Below are 23,292 nucleotides of genomic sequence, written 5' to 3' on the forward strand. Positions count from 1 at the left end.
AATAGAAAAAAATTAGCTGGGCATGGTGGCGCGTGCCTGTAATCCCAGCTACTCAGGAGGCTGAGGCAGGAGAATTGCCTGAACCCAGGGGGCAGAGGTTGTGGTGAGCTGAGATCGCGCCATTGCACTCCAACCTGGGTAACAAGAGCGAAACTCCGTCTCACAAAAAAAAAAAAAAAGAAAATGTAAAAATTATTCGAGGTATTAACCAGCCAAGGACTAGACACCATATTTTCTGGCTCCCAACATATCCATCTTCCCAAGTCACAATGCCTCTTGGAGTGTTCACAATTAAGATCTTAGACCTGCTGCTGTAATCAGTAGACAAGGCCTTTAAATTTTGAGGTGTACATCTTGAAAATCTCTCTGGATATCTATTAACTTCCATTCTAAGGTATTTTCCCTTACATGCACTGCTTTTAAGGTTGAAGCACTTAATTACACTAATTCTTCTCTATCTTAGCCTTTCGTTGTTTAATTTTCACAAAATCAATGAATTTGTTTTCTACAGATGGAAACTCAGATTCCCTTCTTTAGTGTATTTATAAATAGAAGGTCGGTGAGAAAATGAAAATCTGCCATTGTTCAGTATGGTTAAAAATTATATATAAGGCGTCAGCTAAGGGCCCCACAATACCTACATACTAGCTCACAACCAAAACATCCAGCTTTCCTAGAACTAGGAGTGAGTAAAATGCGTCTTTCCTGTACATTTCCTGAATAAATAGTACATAACCAACACATATAAAGAAAAAGCTTCACCCGTTTATTCATTCACTCAGACACTGATCTCGACTTGGAATACAGTGGTGAGCAAGAGAAAATTTCCCTCCTCTTGTGGTGCTTGGGAGATTGTAGGCAAAGCATAGCTAAAAGAGTACTGTGCAGTGGCTCACGCCTGTGATCTCAGCACTTTGGGAAGTCAAGGCAGGAAGATCACTTGCATCCATGAGTTTGAGACCAGTCTGAGCAACATAGTGAGACCCCGTCTCTATTGAAAATTAACCAGGTGTGGTATTACATTCCTGTAGCTCTAGCTACTCAGGAAGCTGAGGCAGGAGGATTGCTTGAACCTGAGCGGTTGAGGCCGCCGTGAACTATGATTACAGCACTGCACTCAGCCTGGGTGACAGAGTAAGATCCTGTTTCATCAACCAATCAAACAGTCAGTCAATCACACAATACTTTGTAACCCTCTAGAATATAAATTCCAAGAGGGCAGATATTTTGATCTGTTTTGTTCATGCTTGTGTCTGTAGTGCCTAAGCAGTACCTGACTTATATGAATATTTGTTGAATGAGCGACCAAGAGGTGTAATAGAAACTATAGCCTCTCCCAAATTAACTATTTTACGAAAAGAGTAAGGATAGTGTTTAATGAGAAATATTATGTATGTAGTAATCTAAATCATCATTTATTTGTATCTAACTTGGTATTTTTATTTATTTATTTATTGAGACAGGATCTCATTCTGTCACCCAGGCTGGAATGCAGTGGCGCAATCACAGCTCACTGCAGCCTTGACCTCCTGGACTCAATCAGTTTGCCCGCCTCAGCCTCCTGAGTAGCTGGGACTACAGGTGTGCGCCACCATGACTGGCTGGTTTTTGCTGTGTTGTTGTTGTTGTTATTTGTAGAGACAGGTTTCTTGTCATGGTGCCCAAGCTGATCTCGAACTCTTGTGCTCAAGTAATCTGCCCAAAGTGCTGAGATTACAGGCATGAGCCACCATGCCTGGCCACTATATTTTTATAAGCTCTAAAGCTTTTTGTGCGAAAACATCGTATCAGAATGTCTATTGTCAGGTGTGTATTTGGCATATGTAGATATTGTACCCATGTAACAGCTGGAAATATGTGTGTGTGCATGTGTGTGTGTGCACACATACATGTATTATATACCTATAAAAGTTTAAATATTTACCTAAAATAAATGATACTTTTATGTGCAAGCTAAAGTGATCAAGGGTAAAGTGATTTCACAGAGCTAGAAAGTGTGTTGCGACAAAATGAAAAGGATATTCGGGTGAGGTGTATATCAGTAGTTGCATGTTCAGATTATAATGGCTGTGGTAATGGTGTTGTCATTTCATGTAGGCTTCTATTCGAGCAGATCTGAATTATATCCACAGAGTTTCTCTGCCATCATTCCCAATAATGTATTCCTATTGGGTGAAAGGGTAGTGGCCAAGCTAGGAAAACAAAGTAAAATGAGAGAGTTTGAGGTTTGAAAATAAGTTGTGGTTAGGCACAGGTACTTCAAAATACTAGAATTTTCTAAGACTATTATGCTATAAACAAAATATGGGATGGCAAAAATGGTTTTACAGAAATTTGTGATAGGGCTATTCTAGATTTCCTTATCAGTAGAGAACATTATATTCACTCTCCTGTTTCTTCGTTTGTTTTTTGTTTTTGTTTTTGTTTTTGTTTTTGTTTTAGATGGAGTCTCACTCTGCCACCAGGCTGGAGTGCAGTACTGCATCCTCTGCCTCTGGGGTTCAAGTGATTCTCCTGCCTCAGCCTCCAAATAGCTGGGACTACAGGCACACACCACCACTCCCGGCTAATTTTTGTATTTTTAGTACAGATGGGGTTTCACCATGTTGGCCAGGATGGTCTCAATCTTTTGACCTCATGATCCGCCTCCCTCGGCCTCCCAAAGTGCTGGCATTACAGGCATGAGCCACCACACCCGACCATATTTGCTCTTCTTATGTGAAGAAGCTGTTATTGAATCTTTTTGAGACAAACTGGGAGGTGGCTCAATGTATCCAAAAGGAAAATTCCACCCCTAAGTCATTGTCAATCATAGTTTCTCCATAGTTTGCCTTTCAGTCTTCAAGTACAAAAGTTCAGCTTTCTAACTTTCAACAAACACTACTTTCGACACTCTTAAGCACTGCATGTTAAGCACTAAACAATGAGAATATTGAGAGAGCATGAAGAGGAGATGGATAGAAGAGAGGCAACATTGACAATGAGGAAATGACACATGTGCTCAAGGTTGAGTTTTGTTTTTTTGGTTTTTTTGTTTTTTGTTTTTTTTTGAGATGAGGATCTCATTTTGTTGCCTAGACTGGAGTGGAGTGATATTCACAGGCACAATCATAGCTCATGACAGCCTCTAACTCCTGACCTTAAGCAATCTTCCCACCTCAGTAGCTGGGACAACAGGCATGCCCCATATTTTGACACTATCTACCCGGAGATAGCGTCAAATCCCACAGGTTGAGGGCTCAAGACTGCAGCCCTCTTGCCCCACCCCCACCTTCAGATACCAGTCACAAGCTCCAGGTTGTTTACCTGTGCTTCCGATTGACTGGCTATAAACTGGGGATCCCTCACCCACTTCCTTTGGTTCAACTGATTTGCCAGAGCAGCTCCCAGAACTCAGAGAAGCACTTACTTTATTTTTCCTAGCTATGTGAATTTTGGAACAGAAACACTTATGCTTAGCAGTTTATTTAAAGAATATTACAAAGGATACAGATGAGAAGATACGTAAATCAAGACATGTGAGAAGGGGCGTGGAGTTCCATTCCCTCTCCAGTACATCACCATATAGAAAATTCTGTGTGTTCAGCTCCCCAGAAGGTCTCCAAATTCTATCTTTTTGGGTTTTTATGGAAGCTTCATTACATAGGTATGATTGATTAAGCCATTGGTCACTGGTGATCAACTTAACCTTCAACCGCTCTCCCCTCCCCAGAAATTTGGGGGTGGGCTGAAAGCCCTAGCCTTCTAATCCTGCCTTGGTCTTTGCATCCTGAAGTCAGGAGCTGCCAGCCATCAGTCAGCTCCTTAACATTCAAAAAGGCATCACTTGGCGAGTTTCTGAAGATTTTAGGAGTTGTAGGTCAGAAAACTGGACTACAACCAAATACATATTTCAGAATATTCTAGTGTCATTTGAAAAGTGCTGCACCTCATCAATCCATAGTAGTCAGCAAGAGACAAGGAAAAGGATGGACAATGGAAAAAGTGGAAAACTTGTGACCACAGGATCAGCCTCAATGTCAGATGTCCATTAACCTAAATGAATTCAAGAATCAGCTGCGAGTTTGAGAACTGAAAGACTAAGCATGTTGTGAAAGTGCTGAAATTTTTATCACAGGCCATCTGTGGATTTTTCATAAGATCAAGGCCAGCCCATATTTGGACAATATCAAAGTGAGCAGCTAAGTCATAAATGAGCTATACAGATGTGTTCAGGGCTCCCCTCCCTCTTCCGCAGAAGTTACTATGGTGGGAGAGGAATTTTCAGTGTAAACAAAACTATTTGGGGAAAAGATGCCCATAAACAGACAAATAAATATAAAATATCTAAGCAGAGAGACTAATAGTTTAGTTTTAAAATTTCTTTTTTTTTTTTTTTTGAGGCGGAGTTTTGCTCGTTACCCAGGCTGGAGTGCAATGGCGGGATCTCGGCTTACCGCAACCTCCGCCTCCCGGGTTCAGGCAATTCTCCTGCCTCAGCCTCCTGAATAGCTGGGATCACAGGCACACGCACCATGCCCAGCTAATTTTTTTTTTTGTATTTTTAGTAGAGACGGGGTTTCACCTCGTTGACCAGGATGGTCTCGATCTCTTGACCTCGTGATCCACCCGCCTCGGCCTCCCAAAGTGCTGGGATTACAGGCTGAGCCACCGTGCCCGGCCTAAAATTTCTTTAAGAACTCACTCATATTCCTTTTGGTAGAATGCATCTCAGTCTTTTTTTTTTTTTTTTTTTTTTTTTTTGCATCTCAGTCTTAAGTTCAGACTCTTCTTAGTTTGCTGAAAATCCTAGAACACTAAAAACTTTCAAGAACAGACTGAAGACCTTATTCCTTTTCATAGTATATTGGTTGCAGAGGTCTTTTGTTTCACTGAAAATGTTTAATCACAATTTTAGAGTGGGTTGTGATGGTGCCAACAGCTATGTGTGAACAGTGTCTTACTATGAAAATAAGAAAAACAAGGGCCAGGTGCAGTGGCTTATGCCTGCAATCCCAGCACTTTGGGAGGCTGAGATGGATGGATCATATGAGGCCAGGCGTTTGAGACCAACATGGCCAATATGGCAAAACCTTGTCTCTACTAAAAATACAAAAAGTAGCTGGGCGTGGAGGTGGGTGCCTGTAGTCCCAGTTACTCAGGAGGCTGAGACAGGAGAATCACTTGAATCCGGGAGGCAGAGGCTTCAGTGGGCTGAGATCGCACCACTGGACGCCAGCCTGGGCGACGGAGTGAGACTGTGTCTCAAAAAAAAAAAAAAAGCAATCATCTTTAGATATATTTATAAAGGATTCTAAAGAAACAAGAAGGATCAGAACCAATTTTTTTTTTTTTTTTTTTTGAGACAGGGTCTTGCTCTGTCACCCAGGTTGGAGTGCAGTGGTGCAACTATGCCTCACTACAGCCTCAACCTCCCAGGCTCACACAATCCTCCCACCTCAGCCTGCCAAGTAGCCCTCTAGGGCTACAGGCACACACCACTACACCCAGCTAATTTTTTATTTTTTGTAGAGATGGAGTCTAACTGTGTTGCCAGGACTGGTCTTGAACTCCTAAGCTCAAGTGATCCTCTTGCCTCAGCCTCCTAAAGTGCTGGGATTATAGGTGTGAGCCACTGTGCCCAGCTCCAGGACCACTATTTTAAACATTTCCTTTGAGTAATCTGCCTATGTTAATTACCTGTATCATGTAAATTTGGACTCAGGAACAAAATGGTCTGGGAGACCTAAACTGTTTGTAAATTGGAAGGCTCTTGTTCTATGCAGAAGTGGCAGGAGAAACTTTATTCTGAAGTCTGCAAAACACAAACTGACTTGCCAGCAAAAACTAATCCTGGTTGTTATGGTTTTTTTTTTTGTTGTTTTTTTTTTTTGAGATGGAGGCTTGCTCTGTTGCTCATGCTTGAGTGTAGTGGCACCATCTGGGCCCACTACAGTCTCTACCTCCTGGGTTCAAGCGATTTTCCTGCCTTAGCCTCCTGAGTAGCTGGGATTACAGGTGCACATCACCACACCGGCTAATTTTTATATTTTTTAGTAGAAAGAGGGTTTCGCCATGTTAGCCAGGCTGTCTCGAACTCCTGACCTCAGGTAATGTGTCTGCCTTGGCCTTCCAAAGTGCTGGGATTACAGGCACAAACCACTGCACCCGGCCAAATTTATACCATTACTAAGAGTGGAACAGCCTGACATTTTGTACCTCCTGAATTGATGGAGTAATATTTCCATATCACATATTTTGCTAAAAATGTTTAACATAAATCTTAGCAAGCTTTTCCAGACCCAACTTCCAGCTTACAAGCAAAACAGAACCAAGTTACATGATGCAATGAGGAAAGAAGGAAAAGGGATTTTATAAAATAGCTATCCTTGTCTTTGCAAAAAGTTAATGGTTTTTATGAAAAGAAGTTAATGGCTTTTATTTTCATTCCGTGAAAGGTGGGGAGAGACTAGTCTAGGTTTAAAAGGCAAAAAAAGAAGAAATGATAATAATAAATATAAGGTAACAAAAGAGACGTAAAAACCATAATGCAACGTGTGAATCTTGATTAATTCTGGTTTGGGGGAAAAAGCTATAAAAGATATTCTTGGAACAGTTGGAGAAATTTGAATATAGATTTTTGTTAGATGACATGGCATTATTGTGAGTTCATTAATTTTGATTGTGACTATGGGATGATGTATGAGATGCCCTGTGTGTATAAGATACTTGCTGAAGCATGTGACGTGAAGTTGTGATGCCCACTCCTGCCAGATACAGCTAGAGTGTATATGTGTGCTCATTGAACTGTTCATTTAACTTTTCTATATGCTTGAAATTTACATGTATTATATAGTTCAATATGTATATTAAATAAAGAAAGGGAAAGAGGGACAGAGAAGCTGAGTTCTTTCTATTCTTTGAGAAGCAAAAATTATGGAAGCACTAAACTTTTAGAGCAGTAACAAATCAATTTCCCCCTCTTCTTTTGTAGGCTCAAGAAAAAGGAAGACTGGACTATGGGAAGGTAGGCAGACTTTATACGTACTTCGCTTTTTTACACATTTCAATTTGGTGTTTGGCTTTTGTTTATATTTTAAAGTTCAAAAGAGAATTATCACCTTGAGAGCTGAGGGACATTTTCTGTTAAGTACAGGCAATAGCAGGTGGAATAAGGCTCAATTAACAAGAATTCTATTTATTATTGAGTATCTGTTTCATCCCAGACATTATATTAGATATTGAGAATACAGCGATGAACTAGACGAAATCTTTCAGAATATTTGCAATTCTAGTGGGAGAAATTGATAACTAAATTAATAACATAATGTCAAGTGTTAGTAAGTGTGATGAGGAAAAATAAACAGTAAAATCACTAGCCATTGTTGGAAAGCTGCCTATGGCCTATGGATGGAAGACAACATTTAGGACCATCAGATAGGACCTAGAAAGCACCTTACAGGGCAGACTTGACTCCCAAAGGCAGTTCTCACATCACCTGTGGAACTTTTGAGAACACTTGTGCCTAGATACCACTGCATCAGACCTTCTTTCACCAAGATCAGAATCCCCTGATGGGAGAGTGGTACAGGGGCAGGGTGGAGTGATTTGTCATCTCCACAGATAATTCTGACACACAGCCCTGGTTAAAAACTGTTGTGGGAGGTCAAATTTCAGTGCATCAGCACAGGCCCAGGAGCACACTTGGGTCACGTTCTGCTTTCCCCCCAGGAACAAATGGAACATTTAACAGGTGTATGGCATCTGTACAGCTGCTTGGCTGAAAGAACATGTCAACCGTCTCATTTATGCAACAATCAGGTCTATCCAGGGTGTGAGCACACCTGCACTCTAAAGACAGGGAAGAAGCCGGGCGCGGTGGCTCAAGCCTGTAATCCCAGCACTTTGGGAGGCCGAGGCGGGTGGATCACGAGGTCGAGAGATCGAGACCAACCTGGTCAACATGGTGAAACCCCGTCTCTACTAAAAATACAAAAAATTAGCTGGGCATGGTGGCGCGTGCCTGTAATCCCAGCTACTTAGGAGGCTGAGGCAGGAGAATTGCCTGAACCCAGGAGGCGGAGGTTGCGGTGAGCCGAGATCGCGCCATTGCACTCCAGCCTGGGTAACAAGAGCGAAACTCCGTCTCAAAAAAAAAAAAAAAAAAAAAAAAAAAGACAGGGAAGAAGAAACATGACCCAGAAGGGCTCTGCCTTGGGACAACCAAAATGCTCGAGGGCCTCTCCAGAGCTGACCTGGAACCTCGCACTCTCCTGGCAGCCTGGTGGGCCACACCCATGGCCCCCTGCCTTTATTCTCTTTTCCTTGCCAAAAATAAAGGCTCTCTCTTTTTTTTAACAATTAAAAAATAGATTTACTTTGAAGCACTGGGGTTTTGTTTTTTTTTTTTTTGGTTTTGGTTTTTGTTTTTTTTCTGAGATGGAGTGTCACTCTTGTTGCCCAGGCTGGAGTGCAATAGCGTGATCTTGGCTCTCTGCAACCTCCACCTCCTGGGTTCAAGCAATTCTCCTGCCTCAGCCTCCCAGTAGCTATGATTACAGGTACCTGCCACCATGTCCAGCTAATTTTTTGTATTATTAGTAGAGATGGAGTTTCAGCATGTTGGCTGTGCCAGTGTCAAACTCCTGACCTCAGGTGATCCACCCGCCTCAGCCTCCCAAAGTGCTGGGATTACAGGGGTCAGTCACCACGCCCAGCGTAAAGCCCTGGTTCTACCCAGAAACATGTCAGAATTACCTGTGGAGGTTTTAAAGTTTCCCTAAGTTCAGATCTCCCTCTTGGAGAAGGTTGCAAAGCAGATCAGGTCCCACGTATTTCTAAAAACCTTTTCAAGTAGCTCTGGTGTTTCCTACTGGTTGAATCACTGACTCTGGGTTGACTGGGGTACATTGGTGTTTGGGTTTTGGGGGCCATTTTTGGGGAGAGTGGGAAGCTTTTCCCACAGATTTACTAGGAGCAGCAAAGAACTTGGTCTCTGGCTTTTTTGGAGTCTGTCTCAGGTCTTTTGTCCCCAGTGAAGGATTTTTTTGTTTTTGTTTTTGTTTTTTTTTTTTGAGACGGAGTTTCGCTCTTGTTACTCAGGCTGGAGTGCAATGGCGCGGGCTCACCACAACCTCCGCCTCCTGGGTTCGGGCAATTCTCCTGCCTCAGCCTCCTGAGTAGCTGGGATTACAGGCATGTGCCACCATGCCCAGCTAATTTTTTGTATTTTTAGTAGAGACGGGGTTTCACTATGTTGACCGGGATGGTCTCGATCTCTTGACCTCGTGATCCACCCGCCTCGGCCTCCCAAAGTGCTGGGATTACAGGCTTGAGCCACCGCGCCCGGCCCCCAGTGAAGGATTTTTTTCCTTCACTGCCTCTTTGGTTTTTGGCTTTTTCCCTGAGCCTTTCCCTAGGGTCTCAGACTCTGCAGATTTTTGGGTCTCAGAGGCTGTCAAGTCTTTTCCTCCCACAAGGAGTGTTGGGACAGTCTCTCCTTTTATCTGCCTCACATACGTTTGCCTCCTTCAAGATAAACTAGATAATAGGAGCACCTGTAAACTGAGGGCCTCCATGTCTGCCACTCTGTCTTAGATGTGTACTTGAGCCTCATCGTACCCCCAAATGCAGGCTGTGGACTTACCCTCTTCGGTCTCCCCCAGGCATGAGAACCCAGTGCGTCTTAAACTAAACTAAACTTCTTTTCTGACACCTCTGACCTTTCTGTTGCTGCTGTTTAATGACTTTATTTTTTACAGCAGTTTTAGGTTGACAGCAGAAGTGAGTGAAAAGTGTGGAGTTCCTATAGCCCCTGACCCCACACTCATGCAGCCTCCCTCACCATCAGCATCCCACACCGGAGCAGCACATTGTTACGATTAATGAGTCTGAGGCCAGGTGTGGTGGCTCATTCCTCTAATACCAGCACTTTTGGGAGGCTTAGGTGGGAGGATCACTTGAGCCAGGAGTTCAAGACCAACCTGGATAAGACAACGAAACTCTGTCTGTACAAAACAATGTAAAAATTAACTGGGTGTGGTGTTGCACTCCTGTAGTTGCAGCTGCCTGGGAGGCTGAGGTGGGAGGATTGCTTGAGCCTGGGAGCAGAGGTTTCAGTGTGTCAAGATCTTGCCACTACACTCCAGCCTGGGCGACAGAGTGAGACCCTGTCACCAGGAAAAAAAAAAAATGATGAGTCTACATTGATGCATCATTATCACCCAGAGTCCGTATATTACATTAGGAAGGTTACGGTCCTTGGTGCTGGACCTCTGAGCCTTTTTTTAGCTCAGAGGTTAGCACTCTCATCCCACCAGTCAACCATGTGAGACCTCTGAGCCTTTTTTTAGCTCAGAGGTTAGCACTATCATCCCACCAGTCAACCATGTGAGAAACTTACCACGTGAGAAGCTGCTCCTGCACCCCACCCTGTGTTCCATGACCAAGTCATACCAGTTTTATAGCCTACATTGTCTTGACTCCAACTCCTCCTATTGGTGTCTTTCCCATTGCTCATGCTCATAGGCTCTTCATCTGAACCACTGAAAAACCTACTGCTCAGTCTCCCCCGCCTCTCTTTCGTCCCCACAGATCTGTGACCAGCCAAAGTGACTGTCTAAACCACCAATCTGACAGTTTCCCTCTCCAGCTTAAACCCCTTCATTGCTCCATGTTGTCTAACCCACACATTCAGAGCTTGCTGGGTTGGCATATGTAGCGTTGTGTGATCTCTCCCCTAAAGAGACCCTCTAGCTTCATCTCCCACGGTCCTGCAGCAGCACCACGTTTCATAACGCATACTGCTTCTGTTGTCTGCATCTTCACTCATGTGGTCCCCTCTGCTTTGAATGCCCTGCCCTCTTTATCTGTCTCCCTCTGCTCATCCTATGAACCTTAATTAGGATTGTCGCCTATAGGAAGTCCTCTGTGGTTCCCTGAGCTGGATTAGGCGCTTTCCTCAGTTCCTCAATACACTATGCATTTCTCAGTCACTGCTCTTACTGTGTTATATTGTCATGATCCATTTATGAGACAGATCCTAGACTGTGAGCTCTTAGAGGGCAGAGACAGTATATTTCTTCTCTTTGTATATCTGGTACCCAACACAGGACTTGTCCCTTAGTATGTGTTGAGTGAATGAGCAAGTAAGCGAGTGAACAGAGGTCCTGAGTAAGAAAACAGAAAACATGTGCAGTAAGTGGGGGAGAAGCAAGCTGCTGCCACAGGAAAAAATCAGGCATAGGGCACTGGGTCTCAAGGCAGGGAGGAAAGGAAAGCATTTAACACAGTTTGCAGATGTCAGCAGGGTTAAGAAGATTGCTTAGGATGGTTGTAGTAAACTAGTATGAAGATAAAGACTGGGATTTTTACTATGGTAGTGACAGAAAGCTGACATATGAATAAAAAAAGTAAGGGAAAAGAGTGACAATTGAACATTGGTTGATGCTTATTTTGTTTTATAATTTTTTTTAAGAGATGGGTTCTCACTCTGTCACCCAGGCTGGAGCATAGTGGCACAATCATAGCTTACTGCAGCCTCCCACTCATGGGCTTAAAGGATCCTCCTGCCTCAGACTCCTGAGTAACTGGGACTACAGACATACATGTGTCACCACACCCAGCTATTTTTTTCTTTCTTTCTTTTCTTTCTTTCTTTCTTTTTTTCTTTTTTTTTTTTTTTTGAGACAGAGTTTCACTCTTGTTACCCAGGCTGGAGCGCAATGGCGCCATCTCAGCTCACCGCAACCTCCGCCTCCTGGGTTCAGGCAATTCTCCTGCCTCAGCCTCCTGAGTAGCTGGGATTACAGGCATGCACAACCATGCCCAGCTAATTTTTTGTATTTTTAGTAGAGACAGGGTTTCACCATGTTGACCAGGATGGTCTCGATCAATTGACCTCGTGATCCACCCACCTCGGCCTCCCAAAGTGCTGGGATTACAGGCTTGAGCCACCACGCCCGGCTCTTTCTTTTCTTTACCCAGACTGGTGATGCTTTTTTTATGACTCAAAGAATGCCTTTGGGTTTCTTATCACAGAAGCACTTGACAATGGAAGAGATTTCCATTGAAAAATGGAAAAGAAAAAAATATGATGCACAGATAAGAGCACCCCTGGACCAAGCAATGGCTCTGCCACCAACTCACTGCAAAATCTGGTAACAGTCACTGTGTTAGTCTGTTCTTGCAGTACAATAAGGAAACACCTGACTGGGGCCAGGCACAGTGGCTCACACCTGTAATCTCAGCACTTTGGGAGACCAAGGTAGGCAGATTACCTGAGGTCAGGAGTTTGAGACCAGCCCGGTCAACATGGTGAAACCCTGTCTCTACTAAAAGTACAAAAAAATTAGCCAGACATGATGGCACACACCTGTAATCTCAGCTGCTCAGAAGGCAGAGGTAGGAGAATTGCTTGAACCCCAGAGACATAGGTTGCAGTGAGCCAAGATTATGCCATTGCACTCCAGCCAGGGCAACAGAGCAAGACTCTGTCTTAAAAAAAAAAATAAAAGAAAAAAGAAAGAAAGAAAAGAAAAGAAATACCTGGCTGGGTATAGTGGCTCATACCTGTAATCCCAGCACTTTGGGAAGCCAAGGCAGGAGCACTTGAGTTCAGGAGTTCAAGACCAGCCTAGGCAATACGACAAAATCCTGTCTCCACCAAAAAAATACAAAAATTAGCTAGATATGATGGTCCACACCAATAGTCCCATCTACTCAGGAGGCTGAAGTGGGAGGATTACTTGAGCCTGAAAGGCAGAGGTTGCAGTCAGCTGAAATTGTGTCACTGCACTCCCTACTAAAAATATTAAAAAATTAGCTAGGCGTGCTCGCTTCGGCAGCACATATACTAAAATTGGAACGATACAGAGAAGATTAGCATGGCCCCTGCGCAAGGATGACACGCAAATTCGTGAAGCGTTCCATATTTTTCACTACACACTGGGATCCGTTGGGGGGAAATGGGGGAGGGGCGGGGGGTGGGGAGGTGGGAAGAGATAGCATGGGGAGAAATGACAGATACAGGTGAGGGGACGGAAGGAAGCAAAGCACACTGCCATGTGTGTACCTATGCAACAATCTTGCATGTTCATCACATGTACCCCAAAACCTAAAATGCAAAAAAAAAAAAAAAAAAAAAAAAAATTAGCTAGGCGTGGTGGTGCACACCTGTAGTCCTAGCTTCTCAGGAGGCTGAGGTAGGGGATCACCTGACCCCAAGAAGTTGAGGCTGCAGTGAGCTGTGATCACGCCACTGTACTCCAGCCTGGGCAATGGGAGTGAGACCCTGCCTCAAAAAAAAAAAAAAAAAAAAAAAATAGAAAAGAGGTTTAATTGGCTTATGATTCTGCAGGCATATGGGAAGCACAGTGCTGACATCTGCTTCTGGTGAGCCCTCAAGGAGCTTAGAATCATGGTGCATGGCAAAGGTATTAAAAGTGCCACACACTTTTAAACAACTAGGTCTCGCATGAACTCAACTGAGTGAGAACTCACTCGTCACCAAGGGCATGGCACTAAGCCATTCATGAGGGATCAAACCCCATGACCCAAACGCCTGCCACCAGACCCACCTCCAACAATGGAGGTCACATTTCAACATGAGATTTGAAGCGGACAAAACATCCAAACCAAATTGTTCACTTAATCTCTTTGGTCTTTCCTTAGTTTCCTCAGTACAAAATGAGCAATTTAGAGTAGTGCTTTTCTATTCCCTTAGGCTTATTCTAAATTTGGGAGGTGACCTTTTTTTTTTTTTTTTTTTTTTTTTTGAGACGGAGTTTTACTCTTGTTACCCAGGCTGGAGTGCGATGGTGCAATCTCGGCTCACCGCAACCTCTGCCTCCTGGGTTCAGGCAATTCTCTTGCCTCAGCCTCCTGAGTAGCTGAGATCACAGGCACGCGCCACCATGCCCCGCTAATTTTTTGTATTTTTAGTAGAGACGGAGTTTCACCATGTTACCAGGATGGTCTCGATCTCTTGACCTTGTGATCCACCCGCCTCGGCCTCCCAAAGTGCTGGGATTACAGGCTTGAGCCACCGCGCCCGGCTGGGAGGTGACATTCTTATCCTGAGGTCCATACTCACTCCTTCACCCAACCAACATTTATTTAATATATTTTTTAATTATTTTGTTTTTTTAGACAGGATGTCACTCTGTCACCCGGGTTGGAGTACAGTGGCGCGATCTCGGCTCACTGCAACTTCCGCTTCCTGGGGTCAAGTAATTCTCCAGCCTCAGTCTCCTGAGTAGCCGGAACTACAGATGCAAGCCACCAATGCCTGGCTAATTTTTGTATTTTTTGTACAGACAGGATTTCACCACATTGCCCAGGCTGATCTCGAACTCCTAAGCTCAAAGCAATCTGCCTGCCTCAGCCTTCCAAAGTGCTGGGATTACAGGCATGAGCCACCGCACCCAGCCTTTATCTGATGTTTAATATATTTGAAGCACAATGCTAGTGCCCAGACAACTACCATGAACATGACTGCCAGAGTTTGCCATCACAAGCTCCCTTGACTCCAGCTTCCCTATCTAAAGTAGCCACTCCACCTTTGCTGTTTGCCTTAACATTGATCATAACGTAAAATTATCTTCATTTTTTATTTAAACGTGTGTTTATTTCTTCTTCCACTAGCATGTAAAAGATCTTTTTTTTTTTTTTTTTTTTTTTTTTTTGAGACGGAGTTTCACTCTTGTTACCCAGGCTGGAGTGCAATGGCGCGATCTCGGCTAACCGCAACCTCCGCCTCGTGGGTTCAGGCAATTCTCCTGTCTCAGCCTCCTGAGTAGCTGGGATTACAGGCACGCGCCACCATGCCCAGCTACTTTTTTGTATTTTTAGTAGAGACGGGGTTTCACCATATTGACCAGGATGGTCTCGATCTCTTGACCTCGTGATCTACCCGCCTCAGGCTCCCAAAGTGCTGGGATTACAGGCTTGAGCCACCGCGCCCGGCTGCATGTAAAAGATCTAAAGGCAGGGACTTTGGTGGCCTTGTTCATAGTTGCCTCACCCTCCCTAGCACAGGCTTCCACAGGAGTGCTTGACAAATATGTGTGCATGAGTGTTACATTCGTGCTATGTTAGGGGACATACAGGAGGTTAGGAGAGGTCCGGAATTGAGGACTGTAGACTCAAATTAGCCATTTTAAGAGTATATTGTTGGCCGGGCACGGTGGCTCAAGCCTGTAATCCCAGCACTTTGGGAGGCCGAGGCGGGTGGATCACGAGGTCGAGAGATCGAGACCATCCTGGTCAACGTGGTGAAACCCCGTCTCTACTAAAAATACAAAAAAAAATTAGCTGGGCATGGTGGCGCGTGCCTGTAATCCCAGCTACTCAGGAGGCTGAGGCAGGAGAATTGCTTGAACCCAGGAGGCGGAGGTTGTGGTGAGCCGAGATCGTGCCATTGCACTCCAGCCTGGGTAACAAGAGCGACACTCTGTCTCAAAAAAAAAAAAAAAAAAAAAGAGTATATTGTCTGTGTAATACATTCCATCCCAAAGTTACCTAAGGTTGCCTTCTCATGGTGCCCAGTGATAATATTTCTCATGCCGGTAAATAGAAACCCACCCCTCCTTGAATATGTAGTGCTATTCTCATACTTAAAGGCATCACTTGATCGAGGTAATTAATCCAGACCTGTCATCCTTAACACAGACTTAAACCAAAGCAGCATAGAGAAGACTGTATCTTTACCAAGTCTTGGGGAGATGTCTGTAGTATTATCCCTTATGCAGTGTGTTATGGACTCTTGGTAATGCGTCTTATGACCTCAGTTCTACTCCTCTCTGCTTTGTGTGGTCTGCTTTTTGTGGTCATGATGTTCAGGCTAATATTGGTATTGTGCTTGGTGGCTTAGGGTTCCCCTGGTAGGCGTTATCTGTAAACTAGTATCTGAAAAACTCGGCAGCCATTTCAGGAGATTATTGTGAATTTCACTTCCTGCTGATAATTTCTTTATTTCCAAGTGATAAATATTTGTAAACTCAAAAGCCAAATTTTATCTGAAAAGTTAGATATCAAGAAAGTGTGCAGCCATAAAAAGAAATGAGATCATATTCTTTGCAGAGATATAGATGAAGCTGGAAGGCATCATCCTCAGCAAACTAACACAGGAACAGAAAACCAAGCACCACGTGTTCTCACTCATAAGTGGGAGTTGAACAATGAGAACCCATGGACACAGGGAGGGGAACATCACACACCAGGGCCTGTTGGGGGGTGGGGGGGCGAAAGGAGGGAACTTAGAGGGCCAGTCAGTAGGTGCAGCAAACCACCATGGCACAAGTATACCTATGTAACAAACCTGCACATTCTGCACATGTATCCCAGAAAAAGTAAAATAAAATAATAAAAAAGAGAAAGCGTCCAAAAAAATTGTATACAATTATTTTGGTCATGCACTCTGTGGCTTTATATCCCATCACTCAATTTTGTCAGTTTCAGATGATGAGGAAGCAGGGGAGAGTGTGGAAGAGGTGATCATTTCAAAATCATTCTCAGCTGGACCTTCAAAATGTCTGTCACATTCAGCAAAATAGTGATCTGTACACAGATACTCAGATACAAATTGAACTACTTTTTAATTGAGTTCCTGTTGTGATAGAACCTGGATATGAATGCTTTACACTGCCGTAGTACCTTTCATCCTAAGATATCAAAGCACTTGACAACTCTTAATTCATTAAATCTCTCCCTGTCTCTTAAAGTAGTTAACACAGACTGGAAGTCACTATACTCATTGCTGAAACTCACCCACCTGGGTAGTGGGCAAAGCTGGAAGCTATTTAACTGTGTGAGACAGCCCTACCTTAGTAGCTTTTAAGATGGAAAAACAAAGAATATCTTACCTAGTTAAAATTGCAGAAGTTGTATTAGATGGAATGTAATTACCAGAAGTGAAGTGTGACCAGGAAGCTAACACTTTTGCTCCAGTGCATAGTGTGGTGGGGACCTTAATTACAGTGACTGTCCTGCAGCCCTGGGTAGGCATCTCTCAGACTGCTCCAGCTCCTTAGGCTTCTGGCCTCAAGGTTCCGCAGAGCCGCTTCAGCTAGTGCTAGAGGGAAGAGTGCCACCTATTGAATTGCAGGAATTCCTGGAGATGTGTTGGGACTGGTGGAGAAGCCTCTCGGACCACATTCACGTTTGGTTTGCTATGGTAACTAATATATATGTCTAAAAGAAAACGAATATGTTGACTACTCTTGCTTAGAAAAACATCGACAAACGTCTGTGTATTTTCCCCAGCTGGAGCTGAGCGTATGCCTGTAGTTTAGCCTACTGCTACTTGAAATAAGCATGCTGCTAAAAGACTGAGGCAGATGGTATTTTTACCACTTCAGGCAAAACATGGCACCTATGGTTCGACTTTCTACAATTTTAATTTTTTAACATTTTCAAAATGGCTTATTTTAAATATCTCCATCACAGAGACAGATTTTTTCCCAGTTTCTTTTTAATAATTGCTTCAGATATACAGATATGAATAACCATCACTTGGTCAAAACCAGACTGTGCAGCATTGTAGAGTCTGCCTTCTGTTCATTCTTTCACAGGTGCCTAGGACTGTGCCACAAATGAGCTTTGACATTCGTGCTAATTTTATTCGTTTATTTATTTATTTATTTATTTATTTATTTTTGGCAGTCAATTTTTGCTGCCAGTTCCTTCCCATGACCCTAGCAATCTGGCTCTGAGAATTTTTCACATTGGCACATTTAGAAAACAGATGTTGCTATATTTTCTCTTCCCTGTACCCCTTCTTGGACAGATGCTGCATCTCCTACCCTGGGACTTTACATTAGCTCTTTTTTGGTGAAATACTTCATATAGCATCACTGAATGCACTAAATCATTTTCTCTAGCCCCACTAATATGTGGGGGTTTTTTTGTTTTGTTTGTTTTTTGAGACGTGGTTTAGCTCTTATCGCCCAGGCTGGAGTGCAATGGTGCAATCTTGGCTCACTGCAACATCTGCCTTCCAGATTCAAGAGATTCTCATACCACAGCCTCCAGAGTAGCTGGGATTACAGGCACCCACCACCACGCCTGGCTATTTTTTATATTTTTTGTAGAAATGGAGTTTTACCGTCTTGCCTAGGCTGGTCTCAAACTCCTGACCTCAGGTGATCCACCCACCTCGGCCTCCCAAAGTACTGGGATTACAGGTGTGAACCACAGTGCTCAGCCAAATATGTTTTAACAGTTAGGATTTCTGTTTTAGTGGTAACTATGAAGACTGTGGAGCCATTGGATTGCCCTCTCCTATCTTGTTCCATAAAGGACTTGTGATATAATTAAACAAGATGTTTATAGTAGAATTTAAAGAAAGAGTCCAAATCAAAATACCATAATGATATGGGTGCAACTATGCAACTTTTTTTTTTTTTTTTTTTTTTGAGACAGTCTTGTTCTGTCACCCAGGCTGGAGTGCAGTGGCATGATCATGGCTCACTGCAGTGTTGACCTCCCGGGTTCAAGTGATTCTCCCACCTCAGCTTCGCCAGTAGCATGCCACCACTCCCGGCTAATGCTTTTGTAGAGAAGAGGTCTCACTATTTAACCTGGGTTGGTCTCAGACTCCTGGGCTTAAGTGATCTTCCCACCTTGGCCTCCCAAAGTGCTGGGATTACAGGCGTGAGCCACCATGACCAGCCCCCATCCAAAAATTTTAAATTCCCCACTCCTCATTTTCTTAAAACCAGATTAAACCAGTTATCTTTCTCTTGGCAATTACATTTCAGACAACTGTTTTTCTTTGCAGCAATAGTGAGTAGATACTCTTTAATCTGTTTTCAAAACACTTAGTTTGTCAGTTTTTGCAGCTACTGCCTTAATCTCACATCTCCTTCAAATTGCAATTATTAATGATAGAAAAATAATCATTGGGGCTGGGCGTGGTGGCTCACGCCTGTAATCCAAGCACTTTGGAGGCCAAGGCAGGCGGATCACCTGAGGTCAGGAGTTCAAGACCAGCCTGACCAACATGGTGAAACCCCGTCTTTAAAAAGAAAAAGTAAAAAATAAAAAATAAATAAATAAAAAAGAAAAATAATCATTGGTCAGTTTCTGTCCACAGTAAAGCATAGAAGCTTTTGTACCATGTGGAACATTACATCAAAAATAAATTATAGGCCGGGTGTGGTGGCTTATGCCTGTAATCCCAGCACTTTGGAAGACCGAGGTAGGCAGATCACTTGAGGTCAGGAGTTTGAGACCAGCCTGGCCAAGATGCCAAAACCCCCATCTCTACTACAAATACAAAAATTAGTCAGGTATGGTGGCACACGCCTATAGTCCCAGCTACTCAGGAGACTGAGGCAAGAGAATTGCCTGAACCCAGGAGGCAGAGGTTGCAGTGAGCACTACAATCCAGCCCAGGAAATAGAGCAAGACTCCATCTCAAAGAAATAAATAAATTATAATCACACATGCAACTCTTAGTATCTTAAACCAGAGTTGTGCCTTATTATTGGCCTAGGTCTTTTTGCAAAACATTTGCCCTCTGGACATTATTAATTCCCATCATCAAACTAGTCTTTTTCCTCCCTAACTCTTTCAGTATATTATTGTGCATTTGGCCCCAGTGACTATCATCTTGCTTTGATTATCTGTTCCTCTAATTTCTTAATGTTATTTTATAATTAGATTATTGTTCTCTGAGGTGTTAGCAATCCCACACACCTCAGTGGCATCAGCAGATTTAATGAGCATAATCTCTATTTCCTTGTGGATCATGAATAAAATTATTAAATTATTTTAATGATAAGCATCTTTTTTTTTTTTTTTTTTTGGAGATAGGGTCTCACTCTGTCACCTAGGCTGCTGGAGTGCAGTGGTGCGATCTTGGCTCACTGCGAACTCCACCTTCCAAGTTTAAGCAATTCTTCTGCCTTAGCCTCCCGAGTAGCTAGGGCCACAGAAGCATGCCACCATGCCTGGCTAAGTTTTTGTAATGTTAGTAGAGATGGGGTTTCACCATGATAGCCAGGATGGTCTCAGTCTCCTGACCTTGTGATCCGCCTGCCTTAGCCTCCCAAAGTGCTGGGATTACAGGCATGAGCCACTGCGCCCAGCTAATGATAAGCATCTTTATGATATCATACAGTGTATGCCACCCTCTCCGTTGTTAGCCCAAATACTTTTTTTTTTTTTTTTTTTGAGACGGAGTTTCGCTCTTGTTACCCAGGCTGGAGTGCAATGGCACGATCTCAGCTCACCGCAACCTCCGACTCCTGGGTTCAGGCAGTTCTCCTGCCTCAGCCTCCTGAGTAGCTGGGATTACAGGCACACGCCACCATGCCCAGCTAATTTTTGTATTTTTAGTAGAGACGGGGTTTCACCATGTTGACCAGGATGATCTCGATCTCTTGACCTCGTGATCCACCCGCCTCGGCCTCCCAAAGTGCTGGGATTACAGGCTTGAGCCACCGCGCCCGGCTAGCCCAAATACTTTAATACCATTTTTTTTTTTTTTTTTTGAAGCAGAGTCTCGCTCTGTCACCTTGACTAGAGTGCAGTGGTACAGTCTTGGCTCACTGCAACCTGCACCTCCCAGGTTCAAGCAATTCTCCTGCCTCAGCCTCCTGAGTAGCTTGGATTACAGGCATTCACCACCATGCCCAGCTAATTTTTATATTTTTAGTAGAGACAGGGTTTCACCACTTTGGTCAGGCTAGTCAGTCTTGAACTCCTGACCTCAGGTGATCCACCCACCTCAGCCTCCCAAAGTACTGGGATTACAGTTGTGAGCCACTGTGCCCGATCATTATTTTCTTTTCTTTTCTTTTTTTTTTTTTTTTTTTTTTGAGACAGAGTTTCGCTCTTGTTACCCAGGCTGGAGTGCAATGGCGCGATCTTGGCTCACTGCAACCTCCGCTTCCTGGGTTCAGGCAATTCTCCTGCCTCAGCCTCCTGAGTAGCTGGGATTACAGGCACGCACCACCATGCCCAGCTAATTTTTTGTATTTTTAGTAGAGACGGGGTTTCACCATGTTGACCAGGATGGTCTAGATCTCTCGACCTCGTGATCCACCCGCCTCGGCCTCCCAAAGTGCTGGGATTACAAGCTTGAGCCACCGCGCCTGGCCATCATTATTTTCTTTTTTTGTTTTTGAGATGGAGTTTCACTCTTGGCACCAAGGCTGGAGTGCAATGGTGTGATCTCAACTCACTGAAACCTCCACCACCTGGGTTCAAGCTATTCTCCTACCTCAGCCCCCCAAGTAGCTGGAATAGAGGCATCCACTCCACACCAGGCTAATTTCTGTATTTTAGTAGAGATGGGGTTTCACCATGTTGGCCAGGCTGATCTCAAACTCCTGACCTCAGGTGATCCACCCGCCTCAGCCTCCCAAAGTTCTGGCATTATAGGTGTGAGCCACTGCACCTGACCCTAAATACTACTGATACTAATTTAGTATAGGCAATTATAAATCTATTTTACTTTTCTTCAGATTCTGTATTCCTAGTTTATTGATGTTTGCTTTAAAATGTTATACATGAAATTTTTAATTATTTAGCTTATAACGGTAACATTTAGTGGGGCAGTCTCTCCACTCTTATATTTACCATTTTGTACTACTGACCCCTACACATTACATGTCTACATAATATCTAATATTTATCAGGAAGCTAATTCAGGCCGAGATTGTTGATGAAGACCAGTTCTTGATGGTAAGCCTGGAATGGTGTCTGAGTTTGCTCACCATTGCACCATGAAGGCCTACTACAGAACCTGGTGCAGGATGGGTACCCAATAAATATTTGTTGACTGACTGTTGAATGGATGCAAGATGACCCGAGATACTACACATGTTTGTGCCTAATCTCTGTTCTTCTAATTCATAAGGCATATTTAATTCCACCTTTGTTCCTCTTATTTCACCCTAACTATATTTTTAATCAAATGGTTACATCCTCAGTGCTTCACACCCCCTGGGTTGAGGCAAAGATTCAGTTGGGGTAATCTTTTGAGTCTTAGTCTGGAACGCTAACTAGAAATGCCCTTCAGGCTGGCTCTGCGGGAGAATGCTCCGCACTGTGGGGTAGCTGAATTCAATTATTGCTCCCAGTTTGTGGTGTCAGGAGCCACCTGTGCACAGGGAGAGCCTGTATGTCTTTATGTCGAAGATAGAGCCCTCTGTCCCTATAGAAAAGCCTGTTTAGTCCATTAAAACCATTTTAAAGTGGATCTGAAGCTAATACTATCTCTTTCTTTGTCATAAAATGTAGTGGAGAGGCATGGGTTTCCCAAAATTATGGTTTTGAGCAAGAAGAAAGGAGAGGCACCTCTCTACAGATACTGAACATAGTTTTAGTAAGTTAGAAGATATCGTTACCTAGATTCGTATTTCCACAGTCATGCACTAATCCTGCTGTTGGATTTTGTGTTGAATTAAGGATTTTAGTAATTTGAAGCTGTTTGAGCCATCACAAAGCTGTAGTTTATTCAGTTGCTACATCTGAAGCTATTCTTCCATGCTCTGTGAAGTGTCTCAAAGCACTACTCAGCCTCGCCACTTACCACATCAGACAGAGTATTGATCCCTGATAATGTACTTAACCATCTTTCCTGAAATAACAACGTGGCTATGTCCCCTCAGTTTTCAAACAAAATTACTTAAGTAACAGTAGAGATCATGGGACCTATAGCATAGCTTAGTGAAGTGTGAAATGTTACTAAGGATTGTAGGTGAGTAGATCCTGTCCTTCTGCCCCCAGTCCTTGATGTTCTGTCTTAATGAAAGATCTTAACTAAGGCCAAGCACGGTGGCTCAACACCTGTAATCCCAGCACTTTGGGAGGCCTACATGGGCGAATCACAACCTCAGGAATTTGAGACCAGCCTGGCTAACGTGGTGAAACCCTGTCTCTACTAAAAATACAAAAATTGGCTGGGTGTGATGGTGGGCACCTGTAATCCCAGCTATTCAGGAGGCTGAAGCAGGAAAATTGCTTGAACCTGGGAGACAAAGGTTGCAGTGAGCTGAGATCGTGCCACTGCACTCCAGCCCAGGCAACAGTGTGAGACTCCATCCCCGCCCCCACCAAAAAAAAAAAAAAGAGAGAGAGATCTTAACTAGATCATCATAAAGCCAAAGCTATACCTCTGAAAATTGATTAGTATGTAGCACAATGGTGCCCCCTGTGGAAAATCTCCCTATCCTAGATCTAAGAAGATTATGCTAACCTGTATCTTTGATTCCTAAGATTTGTGTGCAGCTATCAGAAAAATGTGTAGGCTCTTCTATGTGCTGCACTTTCTTTAAGATGCATGCCACTGTGTGCATGCTTTGC

At 43.6% G+C, this 23,292-nt stretch overlaps 1 protein-coding gene and 1 non-coding gene across 3 annotated transcripts in view; both read left to right on the forward strand.

Moving 5' to 3' along the window:
* PDSS2 (decaprenyl diphosphate synthase subunit 2) overlaps positions 1–23,292 on the forward strand; it is a 277,971-nt gene that overhangs the window by 233,381 nt on the left and 21,298 nt on the right. For both annotated transcript variants that reach the window (XM_039467791.2, XM_074397652.1), the window contains one exon: positions 6,974–7,006. In XM_039467791.2, coding sequence (XP_039323725.1) covers positions 6,974–7,006 — 33 coding nt within the window. The remainder of the gene's footprint in view (positions 1–6,973; positions 7,007–23,292) is intronic.
* LOC120363373 (U6 spliceosomal RNA) lies at positions 12,809–12,915 on the forward strand. The gene has a single exon (XR_005578931.1). It is a non-coding gene; the product is annotated as a U6 spliceosomal RNA (small nuclear RNA).

The sequence above is a fragment of the Saimiri boliviensis genome, chromosome 4, assembly GCF_048565385.1.
Source record: "Saimiri boliviensis isolate mSaiBol1 chromosome 4, mSaiBol1.pri, whole genome shotgun sequence".
Lineage (NCBI taxonomy): Eukaryota > Metazoa > Chordata > Mammalia > Primates > Cebidae > Saimiri > Saimiri boliviensis.